The sequence below is a fragment of the Gracilinanus agilis genome, chromosome 4, assembly GCF_016433145.1.
Source record: "Gracilinanus agilis isolate LMUSP501 chromosome 4, AgileGrace, whole genome shotgun sequence".
Classification (NCBI taxonomy): Eukaryota; Metazoa; Chordata; class Mammalia; order Didelphimorphia; family Didelphidae; genus Gracilinanus; species Gracilinanus agilis.
Window position 1 is genome coordinate 175,903,778 of NC_058133.1, and position 22,009 is coordinate 175,925,786.

A 22,009-nucleotide genomic window follows, 5' to 3' on the forward strand; every position below is an offset into this window, starting at 1 on the left:
AAGGTAAAAGGGTTGGGGGAAAAAGTGAATAATTACAGGTTAGAACTAGTTTCAGATGACCACTTAAGACCAACATTATTCTTGGTGATTCTGTGGCTATTGAGGAATAAGGGATAACAAATATATTTATTGAATTAAAAGGACTGTAGGTTCTGAAAAGGATATATCCAATGACAACTGCATGGAATAAAGACTTGGCTATGGATTCCATATTTAGTGAAACACAAGTACCATCACACTCTAAAACTCTGAGAAAAGGAAGTTGTATGCTTTTAACTATTTAAGGAAGGTAAACTGATAGTTTCCAATCTCTCACCATTTCCTGCTTATAAGAATAAGTAAAAAGGGATTTATAATCAACAATGTAAATTACAAGACTGAAAATCTACAGGAGATAGTTAATGCTGAAATCTGTTTGGCATGAGTATATATATATATATGTTTGTATTGGGTTTTGTCTTTCTTGCTTCCTCAATGGGTGGTGGAAAGGGGAAGGAAAGGAAGACCATTTGGAACTAAAAATAAAATAAAATTTAATTCGAGGGAAAAAAAGGAAAAAAAAAAGAAAATCTACATGAGAAAGGAGGAACAGAGAAGCAAAGAAACTCAGTTAAGTAATGCTGTAAGCTAAGTGGTTCCAGAAACCTAAGAAAGATGTCAAAAACTATACCTGATTCCATCTATTGTTAAAGATGTGGCAGAAATATTGGTAGATACAACACATTTCCTAATGCCAGGCGGTGGCGGCAAAAATATTCTTCTTTGTTGTTCTAAAATAGGGGTCAAAATAAAATTTTCATTAACAATGAATCAGTAAGCATTTACTAAGCACCTACTAAAAATCAGGCATTCCGCTTGATGTTGGAGATAAAAAGAGAGAAACAATCCTTATTCTTAAGGAGCTTACATTCTAACATTCCAATATTCATATACATGTGTATACACATGTATATGAATATTGTATGCATATTCTAACATTCATATTTTATATGTGTATTCAAATCAAATTTAAGTTCTATAAACAGATATTTTGTACTAGGAAATAATTACACAGGAATAACTTTCTTAAATATATTAATGAATTTTAATTTAAAGCATAATAGATGGAAAAAAATAATTTCTCCAGGATACACTTTTAATTGTCTAATTCTGGAGTAAGAATGGATCCTTTGTAATGTTATGCTGACAGCCGGAAAGTTCTAGAAAGCAAATTTATAGAAAAATATGAACTAATAAGAGCCTTTAAAAAAGATTCAAAGATAATTAAAAAAAAATTCTCATTTACTTTTTTTTTTCCTGAAAGAATAAAAATATTTTTAGACTTTTTTTTTCCTATTTAGTCATATCATTTGAGAGGTGGCAAGGACATTAGGAATCACAGAATCATTCAGAGACTTATAGATGGCAGTCACCTTATAGATTATTTAGATTTTAACCTGTCATTTTATAGATGAGGAGGGTAAGGCCCACTGAAGTAAAATTAATTGCCTAGGGTCATGATCCACTAATCTGGCCCCTCTGTCCCAATTCAGAAATTATTGACAAATAATAAGCCAAACAATTTCTGCTTAAATATTTTCAATAATGGGGAACTCTCTACCATAAAAGGCAGCCCATTCTATGATTATGCTGTTATACAGTTAGGTTAGCTACCAGCTAAAAAACTTTTCTTGACATTGAAATGAGCATAATGGAGGCATAAATTCCCCTAATATGTAGAACTTGTACTATCTACTTCACAGGGTTGCTGTGAGGCAAGAGCAACTTTAAAAGGCGATATAAATCTGGGTTTTTTAAAAGAAATCATCAACATAATGTACTACCATTACATTACAGTATTATTAAAATAAAATGAAAAATATAAAGAAATTCTGAAAGAATTAAAGTAACACGAAAGTAGAATAACAAAACCAGAAAAACACATACATATTATGGTAACATCCAAAAATAATCAACAATATATACAGAGTTGAATACACAAGTAGAGAGAATGAAAAGGGTCACAGAAGAAGTCTTTAGTAAGCTATTAACTGATATTTGATATAATAAAATGCAGTAAGAGGCTATAAATATATGCTTAATTGGTTTTGTTCTCTTAAGTATATAGTCATATAGTCATTCAATTTTTAAAATAAAAAATAATTCTAGGGGCAGCTAGGTGGCTTGGTGGATAGAGAGCCAGGCCTGGAGATGGGAAAGCCTGGGTTCAAATCTGGCCTCAGATACTTTCTAGCTGTGTGACCCTGGGCAAGTCACTTAACCCCCACTGCCTGCTCTTACTGGTTCTTCTGTCTTGGAACCGTTGTTTAGAGTATAATTCTAAGACAGAAGGTAAGGGTTTAAAATAAAAATAATAATAATTCTAACATGTGAACTGGAAAGAAAAATGAAGGCCTTTCCCTCAATTATGATAGTATATACCTCTCAATCTGTGCAAAGAAATACTCTTGTTCCTATCTTTGATTTTAAATAGTCTGGTCTAGTTTTAATTTGCCTCATCCATAGTAAATATTTAATCAACGCTAGTTGATTAACTTTAAAAAACCTCTTACCTTTTGTCTAATATCAATTCTAAAACAGAAGAGTGGTAAGGAGTAGGTAAAGGGGATGAAGTGATTTACCCAGAGTCACACAGCTAGGAAGTGTCCAAGGCCAGATTTGAACCCAGGTCCTCTGGACTCCAGGACTAATGCTCTACCCACTGAGCCACCTAGTTGTCCCTTGACTGACTTTTCAAAATCAATTCAATGGAAATAAAACGGATGTAGTTCTCTCTTCATTCATCTTTAATATCATTAGAACAACCTGAAAAGCTTCAAGACTGCTGCTCTGGCATGTTTCATAAGTCAGGCTTTTGGCTTTCTCTTTGTGGTGGTACATAATGATTACCACACTCCTTGGTTCTTTATATGTGTATGTGTATACATACATATATATATATATATATATATATATATATATATACACACACACACACACATATATATATATTTTTTTTTAAAGGAGAAGCCAGGAGAGCTGTGTTTAAGTATTATCATAGTCTTCCCCATTAGAATGCACATTCCTTGAGAGCAGGAATTGTTTCATTCTTTGTATTTGTACCCTCAGCTAACAGTGCTTGTCTCACAGGGGCTTAATAGATGCAATAATCAATAAGATCCCAAGGAAGCACGAACAGGAAAAGGATTCGTCTCTAAAAGTATTCTGAGCTGCTCTATACATAATTTTAAAAAGTGGAAACCAGCTCCGCATGCTAGTGGAGAATGCCCGAGCGCTGGGGCTGGGGGAGGAATCGCGTGGGCCGAGGTCACGGGAGGGGGGCAGGACCTGGGGAGCCCAGGTATTTGGGGGCTGGGAGGCAGGTGTTGGACTCGGGAAGGAGAGACTCGAAGGTCCACAGGTGACAGGGACAAGACACAGGGACACAGAGGGAATGGGGAACGCTCTAAGGGCACACAGGTGGCTGCTATGTCATCATGGTGGAAGGAGGAGACAGTGAGGTGTCTCGGTGGATGGAGAGCCAGGTCCAGAGACAGGAGCTCCTGGGTTCAAATCTGACCTCAGACACTTCCCAGCTGGGTGACTCTGGACAAGTCTCGATCCCCATGGCCTGGCCCTTATCACTCTTCTGCCTTAGAACCCATACCCAGTACTGAGTCTAAGTCGGAAGGTAAGGGGAAAAAAGCCAGCAAAGGGAAAGGAGCATTCTAGCCCTTCCTCCTGACCCTCTTTTTCAGTGGATGTGACAGAAGTTGGTTTTGGAGAGGGTCCCAAGAGACAGGTTATCTTTAGGAGAAGGCTAGGTTTCTGGGAGGAGGAAGGCAGATGGAAGGAATGTCAAAGGGAAGATGCAAGATAAAGGATCACTGATTAACAGCAGAGGAGGATTCTTGGGGAGGGCCGAGACCAGCCAGCCTAGGCATCCTGCTTTCCCACCGAGGCCCTCTCTCATTCCAGAAGGCCCGTGTGGCATGGATTCCCGGGGCATTCAATGAAGCAATAAACATTTATTGAGCATCTTCTCTTTGCTAGGCCCTGGGCACACAAAGGAAAAATGAAATGGTCCCTTCCCTCAGAAACATACAAACCAAGGACACGCAAATTATGCATGTAATAAATACAAGGTAGTTTGGGGGGACCCGGGGGCACAGAGGGTCCTGGAAGGTCTTGGGCATGAGTTGGTGTTTGAGCTGAACTTTGAAGAAAGCAGATTGTAAATGTGAAGGCCAGGCAGAAAGGCCTTTTGGACCAGAAGGGGAACATGGTGTCGTAGGCCTAGAAGGGGGAGGGAGCAGAAAAATCGCACCAAATAACAAACTAGAAAATCAATAAGAAACCGCATTAAGTACCTTCTTCTATTGCTGAACTGCACATAAAGTCAGTCAGAAGTCCATGAGTGAAATTTGGCATGTAGAATCAAGGCAAGGATTGAACATTTGAGACGCAGACATTTTAAATTAGTCTTTGAAGAGCAACCAAGCCCCGGGTCAAAAAGATAAACATTTATAATAAGTCCTGGTTCCATGTAACTGCAGAGCAGGCAAATGAGCCAGGAGCCTCGGGGTGACCAGAGCAAGGGCAAAGGAACATGGCTGTGGGCAAAGATGTTTGTCTAGAGGCAGCCAGAGTGGAAGGCTCCCTGGAGAAAGCCCAGGGCAGGCAGAGACCCACAGGGGGGACTCAGGCAACCTGGGACAGCGGCACCCAGGGAGGCACTGCAAGTGCTCAGAATGGCATTGCCCTGAGGCCTAGAGCCCACGAGGGCCTAGTACTGGGTCTAAGGCAGTGATGAGCAAATTACAGCCAGAGGCCCAGATGCAGCCCCCTGAAATGTTCTATCCAGCCGTGGGACATTATTCCTAATCTGACAAATACAATGAGTAGGATACAATACAATGAAACTTCGAAAGAGTTGCCTTAGAAACAGACTGATAGGTGAGCATTTCCTTTCCTAAAATTCAATTCTCTTAGCCAATATAAAGTCAAACTCCAGTACTACAATAACAAGAGAAAAAATTCTGCTAGCTGCAGGAAGAAAGAAATTAAATACCAGGGAACAACAATTAGGAGCACAGACTTCTCAAGGAAAAAAAAATAAACTTGATATATGCAAAATTAAGAAGTGAACTATACATCTAATATCAAGGCAAGGTAGGACATTTAAGAAACAGGCATTTGTTGCTGTTTAATTGTGTCTGACTCTCTGTGACCCCATTTAAGATTTTCTTGGCAAAGATACTGGAATTTCCATCTCCAGCTCATTTTACAAGTGATGAGGATAAGGCAAAGAGGGTTAAGTCACTTGCCCAGGGTCACACAGCAAGTAAATGTCTAGGATCAGATTTGAGCTTGGGACTTCCTGACTTCAGGCCTGGTGCTCTATCCATTGGTCCACCAAGCTGCCTAGAAGAAATAGGCATACAAAAAGACTTTCAAAGTCTTTTCAATTTAAAGAAATCACCTAACAGCAACCAAGATCCAAGGGAATAAGATAAACATTTCAAACAAATATACAAATTAAGAAAGTTATAAAACAAGGACAGATGTTTTATTTTCAAAATGCTTTTTTAAACACAAAATAAACTCTACTATTTGAAAAATAAAACAATACATCTCAAATAAAAATAAACTACTTTCTAAATGTGATAATTACAGAATATTAGCTAAACTACTATCTTAAAATATTTAGGATAAATGATGAAAAGAGGAAAGGATAAGGGGGTAAGGGAAAAGATAGTATGAGGCTTTTAAGTACATTTTTTAAAAAGATAAGACTTTTGCTAAGCTATCATTAATAAAAGTAATAAGAAAGTTTGTATTCCCCTAAAATCAGAAATCATGCTTTTGCTTTTCTTTGTATGGCTAGCTGTGACATCCCTGGTGATATCTTTTAACTTTCACATAAAATGGATTTAAGCAAAACAGAGTAGCACAAAGTCTTCAGCGTCACACTCTCTTCCAGAGTCACTGACGTCTAATAGCAGAACAAAAGTCTTGGTGATGGCTTGGGATGCTGTGGATGGCCACTGGAACAAACGGTTCTGATCTATCCCTGCTGCAGGAAGTCTTCACAGGCTCATCTATAGGTCTGAAGCCTGTGGGTTACTCTCAGGCCGGCCCAGCCCATCAGCCAGGATGGTTTGCAGGGACGTGGCTGCCCTCTTAGGGCCACAGGTGAGAGCCGGGGGGCGGGTAAGAAAAAAAGAAAGACAAGCCCTGAAAAGGCTGGGCAAGGCCTCCCGGGAGGCTCTGGATTAGAACACGCTTTCCTAGTATACACAGCACTTAGCACAGGGCCTAATACACAAGCACTCAATATGCTTATTGACCGCCTGGCATGGACAGTGGCCAGACCAGGATGCATGATGGGGAGCAAATGAGGGAATGTTGGAAAGGGAAGCCCCTGAAGAGCAGGTGAATAGGTCAGGATATTATTTGATGGGCAAAAGGAGCATCACTGAAGGCACCCGAGTTGAGCAATGATGGAACCAGAAGTGTTATTAGGAAGATTAATCTGTCGGTGGTATGGAAAGTGGACAGAAGTTCCACTTCATACATACCACATTGGCAAAGATGACTAAAAAGAAAAATGACAGTGTCAGGAGGGACTGGGGACTAATGCACTGCTGGTAGAACTGTGAATGGAAACATTCCGGAAAACAATTCTACACTATGGCCAAAAAGTCATTATGTCCTAGCAATACCACTACTAGGCTTATATCCCAAAGAGATCAAAGAAAGAGGAAAAGGATCCATGTGTGCAAAACTATTTCTAGTGGATCTTTTCATAGTAGCAAAGAATTGGAAACTAAAGGAGTGCCTGTCTTTTGTGGACTGGCTAGACAAATTGTAGTAAATGAATGCAATGGAGTATTATGTTCTGTAAGAAATGACGAAAAGGATGGTTTTAGAGAAACTTGGGGAAACATCCATGAACTGATGCAGTGAAATGAGCAGAAATGAGAACAATTTATTTAACAACAACATTATAAAGAAAACAACTCTCAAGGAAATCAGTCAAGACAGTGAAGTGGAAGAAAGCAGTGCTACCCATCCCCTCCCCAATATTACAAAAAAGATCTAAGAAGTCTGCCAGACCAAGAAGTGCTATACCCAAAAGGCATCAGTGTACAGATGCCCAGAGTGGACTGTGGTCAATCCTGGGCTGCAAACGTAGCTAGGTGAGCTACAAAGCAAGAGTGCTGGCAGCCCCAGAGGGATCCTGGGCTAAGCCTTGCCTCTAGAACAGAGCTCTCCCAACAGCACCCTCAGGGCAGACTAAAAGGAGGACAGATCCACAGCAAAGTCATTTTGGCTCATGGACAGGGGTTTGGGTCAACTACTGGCTTTGGGGGAAAGTCTGAAGCTGAGATACCTAGATATAAACCAAGGGCTAGAGCCGTGGTGGCAAACCTATGGCACATGTGCCAAAGAGGGCATGCAGAGCCCTGTCTGAGGGTACATACAGCCATCACCCACCAGAGTTCATTACTAGAAAGCCAGAGGGACTTGGGCTGAGCTGTTCCCTTCCCTGTCGCCACTGTACCTAAGGACATTTTTTTCACTTCGCCTTCCCCTCTGCCCAGCAGCCCAATGGGAGCACTTCATCCCTCCTCTGTCTGAGGTGGGAGTGGGGCACCACTTTGTCTTTGGGAGGGGCAGGACATGGCACCCAGTCTCTAGGTGAGGGGGGCATGGCATACCATCTCTAAAAGGTTCACCATGGGAGCAGCTGGGTGGTTTGGTGGACTGAGAGTCAGGCCTAGAGACTGGAGGTCTGGGGTTCAAATCTGGCCTCAGATACTTCCTAGATGTGTGACCCTGGGCAAGTCACTTAACTCCCTTTGCCTAGCCCTTACTGCTCCTCTGCCTTGGATCCAATATATAGTATTGATTCTAAGAGAGAAGGTAAAGGTTCAAAATAAAATAAAATAAAATAAAATAAAATAAAATAAAATAAAATAAAATAAAATAAAATAAAATAAAATAAAATAAAATAAAATGTTCACCATTACTGTTCTAGAGCCTGGGAAGCTTAGGAGGGCCCTGATTTGTCTTTGATTCTACCACATAGGTCTTGCCAAAGACCTGCAGCAATTTAGCTCAAGCTACCCCTGTGAACCATGAAGAATATAGCCTCAAATAACCAAAGAACATAGTGATAGGATCCCAGATAAGACATGCCAGAATTATATAAGGCCACTACAGTCCTATGAGAAGTGTAGAGACCCTTATTCTAACACAAAAACCCAATCCAGAAAGTTTGGCTAAGAAAATGTACAAACAAACAAGAATAAAAAGCACTATTATGATTCCAGAGATGCTCAATACACAAACCCAGAAGAAAAGAATAACTCCAAAATATCTATAAGCAAAGCCTCAAAGAAAAGCATAGCTTGGCCACATGATCAACTGGAAATCTTAGCAGAAATAAAGCAAGTGTTTAAAGAGAAAATTGTAAATGAAATGTGTGATAGAGGGAAGAATTGGAAAAGAAATTAGGTCATTGGAAGAAAGACTTGGAAAGAGAATTAGCACTTTAGTAGAAGTAATAAAGATCTCAAAAATCAGAACTGATGAAACAGAACCTAGTATCTCCATGACACAACCAAAAATATTAAAACAAAATCAAAAGATTTTGAAAAAAAAAAAGAAGAAAATGTAAAAGTATCTCATAATAATAATTGCCCTGAAAAACAGATTAAGGAGGGATAATTTAAGAATCACTGGACTACCTGGTAGCCATGACAAAGAAATGAGCCTGAATATCTGCACAGACATATTAGAACAAGAGGGCAAAGTGAAAACAGAAAGGACACACTGATTACCTCCTGAAAAACACAGCCACAGACAGACACAATACACACACAACACAAACACAACTTTGAAGGCTTGAGAACTCTGGTCAATGAAATAACCAACTGCAGTTCCAGAGAACTCATGATGAATTGTGTATGAGCACTTCACCTCTTAAGAAATAATGAACTTATGTAAAATAAAACATATTTTCAGATACTGTTGAAGTGGGGATTTGTTTTTCTTGATGTATATTTGGCACAAGGTCTTATTTTTCTGGTTTAGGGGTAAAAGATCTCACTATTTGACAAAAACTCCTGGGAAAACTGGAAAACAAAAGGCAGAAACTAGGTATAAAATAAACCAATATCTCATACCCTATGCCAAGATAAAGTCAAAATGGATATATGATTTAGACATAAAGGGTGATACCATAAGTAAATTAGGCGAACATAGAATAGTTTCTCTATCAGATCTATGGAGAAGGGAAGAACTTGCAACCAAACAAGAGATAAAGAACATTATAAGATGTAAAATGAATAGTTTTGGTAATATATTAAATTGAAAAGGTTTTGTACAAAACCAAAACAACGTAACCAAGGTTGGCAAGGAAACAACAACAAATTTCTCTGATGAAGGTCTCGTTCCTCAAATATATAAAAAAGTTAAAATCATAAGAATATAAGCCATTTCCCAATTGACAAAATGGTCAAAGGATATGAGCAAGCAGTTTTCAGATGAAGAAATTAAAGCTATCGATAATCATAAGAAAAAATGTTCTAAATCACTATTGATTAGAGAAATGCAAATTAAAACAACTCTGAAGTTCTGAATTTCACATTGGCCAATATGACAATAAAGAAAGTGATAAATGTTGGAGAGGGTGTGGTAAAACTGAGACCCTAATGCATTGCTGGTGGTGTGAACTAATCCAATAATTCTGGAGGGCAAAAGGATATAAAACTATGCATACTATTTGATCCAGTATTATCACTACCAGGTCTGTATACCAAAGAGAGAGAAAAAGGGTGGGGGTAGGGGGGTGGGGAGAGGAGTAATACTTGTACAAAAAATATTTTTAATGGCCCGTTTTGTGGTGACAAAGAATTGGAAACTAAAGGGATGTCCATCAACTGGGGAATGGCTGAATAAATTGTAGTATATGATAGTGATGGAATACTACTGTGCTGTAAGAAATGAACGAGATGATTTCAGAAAGATCTGTTAAGACCTTCGTGAACTGATGCAGAGTGAAATAAGCAGAACCAGGAGAACATTGTACTCAAAGTAACAACAATACTGTGGAATGATCAGATGTGAAAGACTTCAGTGCTCTCAGGAATATAATGATCCAGGACAATTCTGAAGGGCTTATGACAAAGAATACTATCCACCTCCAGTCAGATGCATATCAAAGCATGCTATTTTTCACTTTTATTTGGATTTTTATTTTGGGGTTTTAATTTTTTATAATTATTCTCTTACAACAGTGACCAACATAGAAATATATTTTGCATGATAATACAGATATACCTGAGATCAAATTGCTTATCATTTCAGGGAAAAGGGAGGAAAGGAAAGGAGAGAGACGATTAAGATCACATAACTTCAGAAAACTTATGTGTAAAATTGTTATTTCATGTAATTGGTAAAATAAAATATTTTTACAAAAAAAGAAAAGAAGACTGTGAAGGTCAATCAAGTAGGACAATTTTGAAAGCTAAAGACTGATCTTATATATTTTAAAAGAGTAGCAAGTAGTACATAATAAGGCTCCTTGAACAATCCTCTTTTTTGTATATGCAAATGTACACTTTATTTGGTGTTTGTTAAGGTCAGATAAAAATAATTTAAAAAATAAAGTGGAATAGAAAAAGGTTAGATCAGAAACAGAAGGATCAAAAAAGAAGATATTGTAGTGGTTCAAAGGTCAGATGACAATGGTGATAGAAGTGGGAAAGGAAAAGAAGAGGTACAAGAATAATTTCAAAAGAAGAGTCATTTCCCCAATAAATAAGTGATTAAAAGATATAAGAGGGGGCAGCTGGGTGGCTCAGTGGATTGAGAGCCAGGCCTAGAGACAGGAGGTCCTAGGTTCAAATCCGGCCTCAGACACTTCCCGGCTGTATGACCCTGGGCAAGTCACTTGACCCCCATTGCCTACCCTTACCAATCTTCCACCTATAAGTCAATACACAGAAGTAAAGGGTTTAAAATTTAAAAAAAAAAAAAAAAAGATATAAGAAATGATTCTTCACATTTGATCTTAGTTAAAAGGCCGAGAAGCAATATAACAAGCAATTCTTAAATGAAGAATGCAAGCCTCAATTACAGAAAAACATCTAAAATCATTAATAATCAAAGAAATGCAAATCAAAACAATTCTGAGGTTCTATTCAACACCTGTATTTTGGTAAAGATGACAATAAAAAGGAAAAATGCAATACTGGAAGTATGTGAGAGGTCAGACATACCAGTGTGCTAACTTGGGGAGCTGTGAAGTGGTTTAATCATTCTGCAAAGCAAAACTCTCCTGAGTTCCTCCACTGTCTTATATACCCTTGATTCAATAAGATTAGTATGAAGAAAATGGAAGGGACTTTTAAAAATAAGGATGGCTGAGCAAACTATGGCATATAAATGCAATGGAATTTTCTTATACCATAAGCAATGAGGAGTATGATGGATTAAGAGAAATATGGAAAGACTGTATAAATCACAAGAAATAGGTAAGGAAATTCCCTGCTGCCAGGTGTGGTAGTCTAGGAAATGTGTGTTTTGCTCCTCAGCCTGGACTTTCTCTATCCCATAAGCAATCTCTTCCTGAGGCACGTCCCTTCTTCCTACATGTTCCCTCCGGATGATCCCTTCCCTACCATTCCCAGGCCTATTTCAGAGGCTTTAGGCCTAGCTCCAGTGTGGGGAGCTGGATGGGCTGCCCTCGCTCGGGGATGTCAGCCCTGGCCCTGGACAAGGGGGAAGGGACTGATGGAGTGATTACCCTAAAGCCCTTCCCCTACTGTCCTTGTGTCATGATCCCTAGGATATCTCCAGTAAAGCCGTGCGGGCTTCTCTTTAACATACCAAATAAAAGAGCCTGTTTCTTAATGCTGACTGGCTCATGTAATTCTTCTACAAAGTCCCATCTGATTCTACCAAATGGATCCTGACCCTAGTAAAACATGATGGCCTTAAATAGCTTCATTTCCAATGATCAACTTTAAAACAAACCCACATAACGGAGCCAGAAGCTCAAATCTGTAGAAAACAAGGGTTCAGGGAATAGATATATGATTAAATGAATTACCTGAGAGCCAGGAGGAAGAAGTCCTGGGTTCAAATCTGACCCAGACACTTTCTGGTCATGTGATCCTGGGCAAGTCATTTAACCCCCAATGCCTAGCCCTTACCACTCTTCTACTTAAGGCAAAAGGTAAGCATTTAAAAAAAAAAAGGAAAAGAAAACAAGAGGTCATCTAAAAAGACACCCATATTCTGTTGATAGGAAAAAAAAAGAGGCAAAAATGGAAAAATTGAAATGGGGGCTCAGAGCACTCAGAGCTCTGAGGTAGAGGCCACGGTGCTACTTCCTGGACCAAGAAGTAGTATTTGGTCTGGCCATCTGGTAACAGAATATCATACTGAATTGGAATAATCCAGGTCAAATAAACTGAAAAAGCACATCAAATTTAAAGTCAACTACATATTAAATTATTCTGGTTAAATTCAAAGGCAAAATGGTTCCATTGGACCTGGAGCCAGGAGCTGTGTGACCTTAGGCCAATACTTAACCTCTCTGGACCCAAGTGGTATCCTTTGTTAAATGAGAGGGTTGGACCAGATGATCTTTAAGGATTTTTTCCATCTCTAAAATCCTGAGGTCCGAACTAGGACATAAACCCTTTGGCTTCATAGGCCAGATGCTACTACAAAAAATAACTCCATATAACGACAAGGGCATCCCTAAACCCCGGCCTCTTCCTTACTTCAATCAATATGTACCCAGGACTACCAAATAATCTGGAGTTTCCCAGGGAATTCCAAGGAACAGAATGGGCTCCATTTTAAAAAATGCCTTTATCTGGGAAGGAAGCTTGGCCCTGGGTTTGGTCTCCAATAGCAGGAATTGGGAATGGGCCTTGTGGAGGTTTGGCAGCAGCCTCAGAGGCTGGCTGCAGCCTACTGGCCTGGCTATGAGGCAAATACAAGGGATGTCCAATGCTTCTGGAAAAGGAAAGACCCTCCCACCCCTCCATGAACTCAAACATAAAAGAACTTCTGTTGAGCTCTCAAGCGCAAAAAGTCTCATCAGCCAAAATTCTTAGATGATTAAAAAAATGTTTTCCACGAGTACCTGTGGGCATCGCTCCATATAACGGCAATATCAGCAGCCCGTCTACGGAGCTGTCTTGCACATCATACTGGTAATCAATACATTCTGCCTTCTGGAAAAGTAATTCACAAGTTCTCTCGATTTCTGACTGGCCTAAAATGGGTGGAAAAAAAAATTCATGTAAGTACCTGAAAAGCCAAACTAACTTAAGAATATAATTCTGAGCAAGTTAGAAGTGGCTTGAGAAAGTGTCCATTTTAAATTCTCTTTTGAATGTTAATACAGAAAATCTATCTGAGAGACAGCTATGTAGCACAGCGGATGGAGAGCCAGGCCTAGAGAGGGCCCGAGTTCAAATCTGGCTTCAGATATATCCTGGCTGTGTGATCCTGGGCAAGTGATTTAACCTCATTGCCTAGCCCTGACCACCCTTTCTTGGAACCAATACCCAGTCCTGATTCTGAGATAGAAGGGAAGGGTTTAAAAAAAGAAAGTCTAGATGAAGGGAATCAAAGCACAATCATTTCATGTGTTGAATATACTCCAGACAGCCTAGCTAGGTGTGCTGTGTAGTGGGTAGGGATGGCTTTAGCCAGGAAGAGCCGAGTTCAAGTTTTACCTCTGGCAGCAGATTCCTGAGCATGTCTGTTGGGGCAGCCCTTGGGGGTCCAGGCCCCTTGCTCACCCTTAGGCTGCACTGGCCCAGGGAGCTCCTTACTGTGATGAAACCCGAAGTCCAGTCCTGGTTGTGTCCCTCGTGGTTCAGACAGACAAGAGGACAGAGGACAGAGGGCTTGGCTCAGAGCTGTGCCTGGCCATATGTGCTCTCATTTACACCCCCTTCACTGTCTCTCTGGGACCCTGAGCAGGTTACTGACCCCGCTCACCACCCCTTCCCACCTCAGGTTCCTTCTCTGTAAAATGGGGAGAATAACAGCACCTACCTCCCAAGGTTTGTGAGAGGATCAAATGAGATATTAATTGCAAAGTGATTTGTAAGCATTAAAATACCCTAATAAATGCTGGCTATTATTGTTGTTGTCCTTTCAAATATACACTAGATAGGCAACAACAAAACTGGTAAAATATCTGGATAAGAAACAGATGAGAAGGGTGTAAGTAATTATTTTGTTAAAATGTACTATTGTTAAGTGAAACTATAATATTTGGTTGTAAGTACCAAGCGTGCCCCAGAGAAGAGATGAGAAACAGACCTTCCTTCTTTGTAAACGCTGTTGTTCAGTTGTTTCAGTCATCTCTGACTCTTCATGGCCTCTTTTGGGGTTCATGGCCTCTTTTGGGGTTCTCTTGGCAAAAGTACTGGAGTGGTTTGCCATTTCCTCCTCCAGCTCATATGATGAGGTTAAGTGACTTGCCCAGGGTCACCCTGCTAGGAAGTGTCTGAGGCCAGATTTGATCTCAGGAAGAGCATTCCCGACTCTAGGCCGGGGGTCTATCTGCTGGGCCAACTGGCTGCCCCATTCTTTGGAGAGGTATAGGTGAGTGATGTGGCAGACTCTGTCAGACTAATTTCATGTGCTGGTTAAGTTTGCTGAGATGCTTCTTTCCCCTCTGTTTATTATTCTTTGTAATTCTTTGAGGAAGAGATAGCGAAGGGACAGTATTCAAAAATTAAGTTGATGAAAAACAAGATGGTCATAAAAATTTTTAATTATTATTTTAAAATTGTTTGGATTGTGGCTTTAATCTTACCTTGTTTTGAGATTGTTAAATTTATAATTAAAAATGACTACAATAACTTAATAAAGATCCTCATAAGAGAGAGGAGAAGCGGTAAGGAGCTATGAAAGAATTTTTTTGGATCAGTGGTGAGAAGATCTTATTTTTAATCCTTGTTCTACTACTTAACTAGCTTAACTAAGACACAACCCAGAACTCCTGGAGCTTTATTTTTCTTATCAGTAAAATGGAGGTGGCAATACCTGCCTTGCCTACTTCACAATGTTCCTGTGGGGATACAGTGACAGAATGTGAGACTACTGTGAACACTGTAAGGTGACAAACTATTATAAGGTGGCATATTATTAAGATGAAAATTAAACTAGAACATCATCACCTTCTACTGCTTCATTACCTTGAATGTGTAATTAATCACAATTTAAAAAATCAAGTTACAGGAAATAACAATTTTCAAAGGATTAAAAACAAAATCTCACCAGGAAAAAATAAACTCATAACTCTAAACCTCTTTAATTTTCCTCACCTCAGATGGTGGTGAGGTTTTCTTCTCCTAGTTTTTATTATAGACTTGACAAATAAGAACGGTCCCATGTACAAAGGCCAGAAAAAGAGGTCTGAATATAAAAGGGTGAGACTTTTAAGGACAGCTTTTTTTAAAAGTACATCATAAGGGGGGCAGCTGGATAGCTCAGTGGATTGAGAGCCAGGCCTAGAGACGGGAGGTCCTAGGTTCAAATCCGGCCTCAGACACTTCCCAGCTGTGTGACCCTGGGCAAGTCACTTGACCCCCATTGCCTACCCTTACCACTCTTCCACCTATAAGTCAATACACAGAAGTTAAGGGTTTAAAATAAAAAAAAAAAAAAAAAAAAAAAAAAAAAAAAAAAAAGTACATCATAAATATAAACACCATTTTCAAAATAAATGTAAATTGCTTGTCGTGACCCTTTCTGAACCTCCTTCTGCTCTCTTCTATGCATTTTTAAGCGTTTCATTGACATTCATGTGATTCTTTTTGGGGGCCTTCCTATCACTATTCCTTCCACTCCCCATCACCCTTCTCCCGGTCCCTCATGATTAAGTCATACATTACTTGGGGCAAGGTGGCCGGGTGAAGAAAAGGGCCTGACCCAGAGCAGCCGACTCACAGGGGCTCCCTGAAGCCAACAGAAGAGACAGAAATGGGTCGGAGAGGCTCGAGGCAAAGAAGAGCTCCTGGGCCTGCCTCCTCTGACATTAGGCCGGGGCAGGAGTGGGAGGTGAGACAATGAAATGACTCATTCGTGTTAATAGGATGCTCAAGAGTCGCCCTCGTTTGGAATTTAACTCTTCTAATTTTAACCTCCGAAGAGCTGCCACAAGCGATTTTATGAGCCACACATCTGTCAGCTGGTGCCCGTGAGTCACGAGGGGGCCCCCCACCAGGGCAGGAGATCAGGCGTGTGCGTGTAGGACACGGGCCGCACACGGGCCGCACACATTTTCACACGGAGGCAGGCAAGGACGGGGCTAGCTCCGGATCTCCTGGCTTTGGATGTGCCGTAAGGAATGACGGGGCAAAGGGAAGCCTCACCTGTTAGAAACACCAGGATGTCTCCGGCCAATTCATTCAGATGGATTTCTAAGGTCACTTTCACAACCTGAAGAAAGTCAGAGCCAAAGTACCATGAGCCTCGCATTCTCTGGGAGGGAAGCTGGCCTTCGGGCAGGACCCCGCCAGAGGCACAACTGCCCTGCTCTCCCCCGCCTTCCGCATCTGCTCAGATTTAGCTTGCCTTGTGGAAAAATGCCAGGGATGCCCTGCCTCCCGAGCAAGACCTAGATCCAAGATGACTCTGGACTTATTCAACAAACGTGAAAAAAACCTTCCTTTCCATCTTAGAATCAATATGGATTCTAAGGCAGAAGAGAGGTAAGGGCTGGGGATGTGGGGGAAGGGACTTGCCCAGGGTCACCCATCTGGGAAGCTTCTGAGGCCATATTTGAACCCAGGACCTCCAGACTTGAGGCCTGGGACTCTATTCACCAAGCCACCTAGCTGCTCCCTATTCTATAAACATTTATTGAATGCCTACTGTATACAAAGCTGGTACTAGCAGGCAAGCGGGAAGGAGCTACAGAGAGAAGGAAACAGAACAAGCTCGCTTCTCCTGTGGGTTTTTTCAGAAGAAAAATGGTATCAGGCAACAAAATGCCCAACTGGTATTGCTAATCCCCTGGGCTGGCCCAGGTCTGACCTTGTCACTCTCTTGCTTTTAAGAAATACCCAAGGTTGGGGTGGCTAGGTAGCTCAGTAGGTTGAGAGTCAGTCCCTGGGACTGGAGGTCCTGGGTTCAAATCTGGTCTCAGACACTTCCTAGTTATGTGACTCTTGACAAGTCACTTGACCCCCATTGACTGGCCCTTCTTGCTCTTCTGCCTTAGAATCATCACACAGTATTGAATCTAAGACAGCAGATAAGGGCTCTCCACTGTCTCTGGGTTAAAATACAACGTTTGGCCTTTAAAGTCCTTCACAATCTGGTTCCCACCTACTTGCCCAGGCATACATTATTCTCCTTTATACAGTCTACATTCTAGTCAATCCAGCCAATTCACAGTAGCCCATGTGCAACACTGAAATGCCTACCTCTGTGCCTTTGCATGGGCTGTTCCTCATGCCTGGAGCACAGCTCCTTCTCCCCTCGGACTCTTAGAATCCCTAATTTCTTTCTAAAATCAGCTTAACATCCGCCTCCCAATCAGGTTTATTCTGACCTTACCTCAAGTGGTGAATGCCCTTACCTCAAGAAAGTACTTTGTATTTACTTGGATATATTTTGTACTTATTTATCTGTGTTCATGTGGTTTGCCCTCTGCAGAACACAAGCTTCCTAAGGCTTGGGGACTATTGGTTTTGTCTTTGTTTTCTCGGTACAAAGCAAAGACAGTGGAACATAGCAGGTGCTTAATAAATGCTTGTTGGATTAATGAATGAGAAAATGAGACGGCACTTGATGAGTGTCATTGAAATGGGGAATCTCTAAAAAAGCAGCGAAAGGTACAACCGAGCTTCCAGGTTACTCAACTAATCAGAAATGTGATTCGAAAACAAAGAATTAAGTGATCTGAGGAGTACCGCATTAATGTAGGAAGAATTTTCTTTGTCTTTTGGGCCAATCAAGTCGCAGAATATCTCTTTGACTGGAAAAATCTTTCCAGGAATGTCAACTACTGGACAATTTCCAAAGAAGGCCGAGAGCCCCACCAGCTCCATTGTTGCTGACATCACCACCACTTTCAGATGCTCCTTCCTGGCAGGTGATTTCTCCTGAAACAATTTCTTCAGCAAGCCAAATAAGATGTCCTAAAAGAAAAGTTACCATCAGATTAACTGCATGCATATCTACACAATTTACTTTGAACACACTCCTACCAGTAACCAAAAAAGATGGAGATTTCTATAGATAGGAGGAAATGATTCCTAAAAGGATAAAAGGTAGATGAAGAACAACATCTCATTTCCACAAAACCAAACACAAATATCACGGTATTTGGTAATAAGACACTCAATAATAACACCTACTGTTGTTAGAGTTCTCTCATGGGCTTCATCCAAAATGATGACACTAAATTTGGTAAGGTCCGGGTCGACCATCATATATCTTAGCAGACATCCATCAGTCATGTATTTGATTGCTGTATCCTGAGGGTTAAATGGCATAATATAACAAGTTGTGGTGCCACAAAAATTTTAGATATAACATTAAACAAAACTTCTAGACGCTCTAAGTTTTTCACTCCAATAGTTTCTGCCACAGAAATGAAATTAAAGTTAATCAGTCAAAATGATTTCAAAATGGAATTTTTTTTGGTGTGGTGGCAAAAGAATTGAAAATTGAGGGAATGCCCATCACTTGGGGAATGGCTAAACAAGCTGTGGTAAATGATTATGATGGAATACAATTGTCTTATAAGAAATGATGAAGGACATAGATTCTGAAAAAACCTGGGGAAGACCTATATGAACTGATGCAAAGTGAAGTAAGTAGAACCAGAAGAACACTGTACATAGTAACAGCAATATTATAATAATGTTCAACTGTGACTTAGCTATTCTTTTTTTTTTTTTTTAACTCTTACCTTCCATCTTAGAATCAATACTGTGTATTGGTTCCAAGGCAGAAGAGCAGTAAGGGGTAGGCAATGGGGGTGAAGTGACTTGCCCAGGGTCACATAGCTGGGAAGTGTTTGAGGTCAGATTTGAACCCAGGACTTCTCATCTCTAGGCCTGGCTCTCAGTCCACTGATCTAACTGGCTGCCCCTAAGGCTTAGCTATTCTGATCAATATAATGATAGAAGACAATTCTAAAGGTCTCATGATGAAAAATGTTGTCCACTTCTGGAGAGAGAACTGATGAACTCTGAGTATAAATAAAAGTATAATTTTCTCACTTTCTTTTCCTTGCTTTTTTTTTGCAACATGGCTAATATGGAAATATATTTTGTATGACTTCACACATATAACCGATGTGTTGTTTGCCTTAAGAATGGGTGGGGGACAGGCTGGAGGGGAGGAGAGAATTTGAAACTCAAAAATTTTTAAAAGCCTGCTAAAAATAAATAATAATTTTAAAAATAAAAAATGGAAAACTTCATAATATGATATTGTAATAAGATCAGTTGACTATCAAGAAAAAAGTAGAATTTCCAAGGGTTCAGGAGTTGAGGCACTGGAGAGAGTGGAAAAAGATGAGACCTGGGACAGTGCTGAAGAAAGTTAAGGAATAATGCAAGCCCTTCGCAGGAAGAGGCAGAATGAGAGTTAGAGGGATGAAGGGAGGTGAGGGTGTGACAAAGAAGTGGTGAGGAATTTATTTACCTTACCCTCCACCCTATTGTGCCCTATGACATAACTCCAACTCCACAGAGAGTAGCAATGAGACAAAATAAAGTCAGAGCCTAACCTGGGCGAGATGCCAGGCAGCAGGTAGAGCTACAGTGGGGAAAAGAAGAGGAAAATCTCCAGAAGCTACAAAAGGATTCCCTGCAGCTATCAGAATGAGAAGTCCTTTAATACATACACGCACATGTGCACACACACATATATACATTACATGTATATTCATGTACTACCTATTTATTTCAAATAAAATTAAGAGAAATCCCAATATCACAAGGATGGTCACAACTACTTCTAGGCCTAAACACTAAAGAGAAAACCTTAGACCTTTCATAACCTGCCTGGGATAAAACAGGAGTCATTTGATTGATTTTAACTTAACGTCGTCCTTCCAGCCAAGAAAGGAAAATAAGGGGGGAAAAAATCTCATTCATTTGGCTTTAGGAATACAAACACAAACTCTATGTCAAGGAATTTAACAGCTACAAATGTTAGACTAGATAATCTTGAGAACAATAGAGAAAACTGTCACCTCGGATTTCTTTAAAAAAAAAAAGTAGGGGCAGCTGGGTAGCTCAGTGGATTGAGAGCCAGGCCTAGAGACGGGAGGTCCTAGGTTCAAATCCGGCCTCAGACACTTCCCAGCTGTGTGACCCTGGGCAAGTCACTTGATCCCCATTGCCTACCCTTATCACTCTTCTGCCTTGGAGCCAATACACAGTATTGACTCCAAGACGGAAGGTAAAGGTTTAAAAAAAATAAATTATATATAAAATTGGACATTTTCACTATACATCTATCAGCATTTCTTTTTTCTTCTTTAAAACTCTTGCCTTCTGTCTTAGTATCATTTCTAAGACAGAAGAGTGGCAAGGGCTAGGCAACTAGGGTCAAGTGACTTGCCTGGGATCACACAACTAGGAGATTTCTGAGTTCAGACTTGGACCCAGGTCTCCTGCCTAGCCCTTGTCAGTCTTATGTGTTTAGAGTTGTGACTAAGATAGAAGGTGAGGGAGGGAGGGGAGGAAGGAAGGAGAGAAGAGGAGGGAAGAATGGAAGAAGGGAGAGAAGAAGGGAAGAAGGGAGGGAAAGACCATGGCTATCATAAAAGTCATATGTGTTCCCTGTAGGATCTGCTAGAAAGATACGGTGGTTGTTGTCCTTTACATTAAAAAAAGGACCAAAATAATACCACTATGCTGGGATCAATGCATAGTGTGTCTGCTTGTAAGGATTAGACCAATATGAGCTTGGGACAAACAGCCCATAGGAACATTTGGGACGGAAATGTTTAAATTTAGCATTTCATATTTCTTTTGAGCTGCTGCAATCTTGCTTTGCTCATAGAACCCAGTGCCTACTTTGATGTGGGCACGAGTTCTGGACAGTCCTGTACCAGTGACTCCACGTCTCTCCATTTTGACTAGTTACTGGTAGTAATGTGTTCAAAGTAAGTTGTCTATTTAGATAAGGAATGTGGCTAATTTGATGGTAACCTTGAATAGTCACTAAGGGGCATGAACTTTATTCAGTAGATAATAGGGAACCACTGATGAATCATACCTGAGAGCTACAATCATCAAAGCGGACCTGGTATCCTACCAAGTTTCCCAAAGAACAGTTCATTTCTTCGGCAACTCTTTGAGCAACTGATATGGCAGCTACTTTGCGTGGCTGAGTCACCCCAATGGTGCCATGTTTTGAAAACCCTAACAAAAATAAGATAAAACCAAAATCATACAATTGTTTCTTCCCCTTATTGTTACCTAATTTTTGTAAAAGAAGAAACTGTGCTGTTTTTAAAGGACAATACTGCAACTTAGTATTACATACTGGAATTTTAAAACTGCATTTAAGGCAGCAAGACAGATTACTGAATGTGAATACTTGTTATTTTTCTTTGAATCTTTTTATTTCCATTTTAGATTGTTTAGAGAGGAAGCCAAGTGTTTCTAAATCCTAGGGATATAAATATGTCAAGCAAGTTTTCTCTGATAAATGAAATGCTTAAATGGATAATTAAGCCAAAGCCACCTTGCCATTTCTCAACCCTGTGATCAGTTTCCTCATATCTGTTATTAAAAGCAACAGATAATGGTGGTGTTGGTGCTAACAAGGTCTATGTATCTGAAGGATAAGAAGTACATAAGAAGGAACCAAGTTGTGTCAATGCCAGGCAGTAAACATTAAGCATCTTCTATGTGCCAGGCACCACACTAAGCACAAGGGTTACCAAAAGGTGCTCTTGAGGAGCTAACAGTCTATCAGGGGAGGCCAGCTTGCCAGTAGATTTGTA

General features: G+C 40.3%; 1 protein-coding gene across 1 annotated transcript in view; it reads right to left on the reverse strand.

The window, feature by feature from the left end:
* The window catches only part of DHX40 (DEAH-box helicase 40), a 53,474-nt gene that overhangs the window by 25,158 nt on the left and 6,307 nt on the right, over positions 1-22,009 (reverse strand). The window contains exons 3-8 of the mRNA XM_044672142.1: positions 21,277-21,422; positions 18,396-18,515; positions 17,949-18,176; positions 16,404-16,470; positions 13,151-13,282; positions 671-770 (exon numbers count right to left, since the gene is read on the reverse strand). Of these exons, the coding sequence (XP_044528077.1) occupies positions 671-770; positions 13,151-13,282; positions 16,404-16,470; positions 17,949-18,176; positions 18,396-18,515; positions 21,277-21,422 (793 nt within the window). The remainder of the gene's footprint in view (positions 1-670; positions 771-13,150; positions 13,283-16,403; positions 16,471-17,948; positions 18,177-18,395; positions 18,516-21,276; positions 21,423-22,009) is intronic.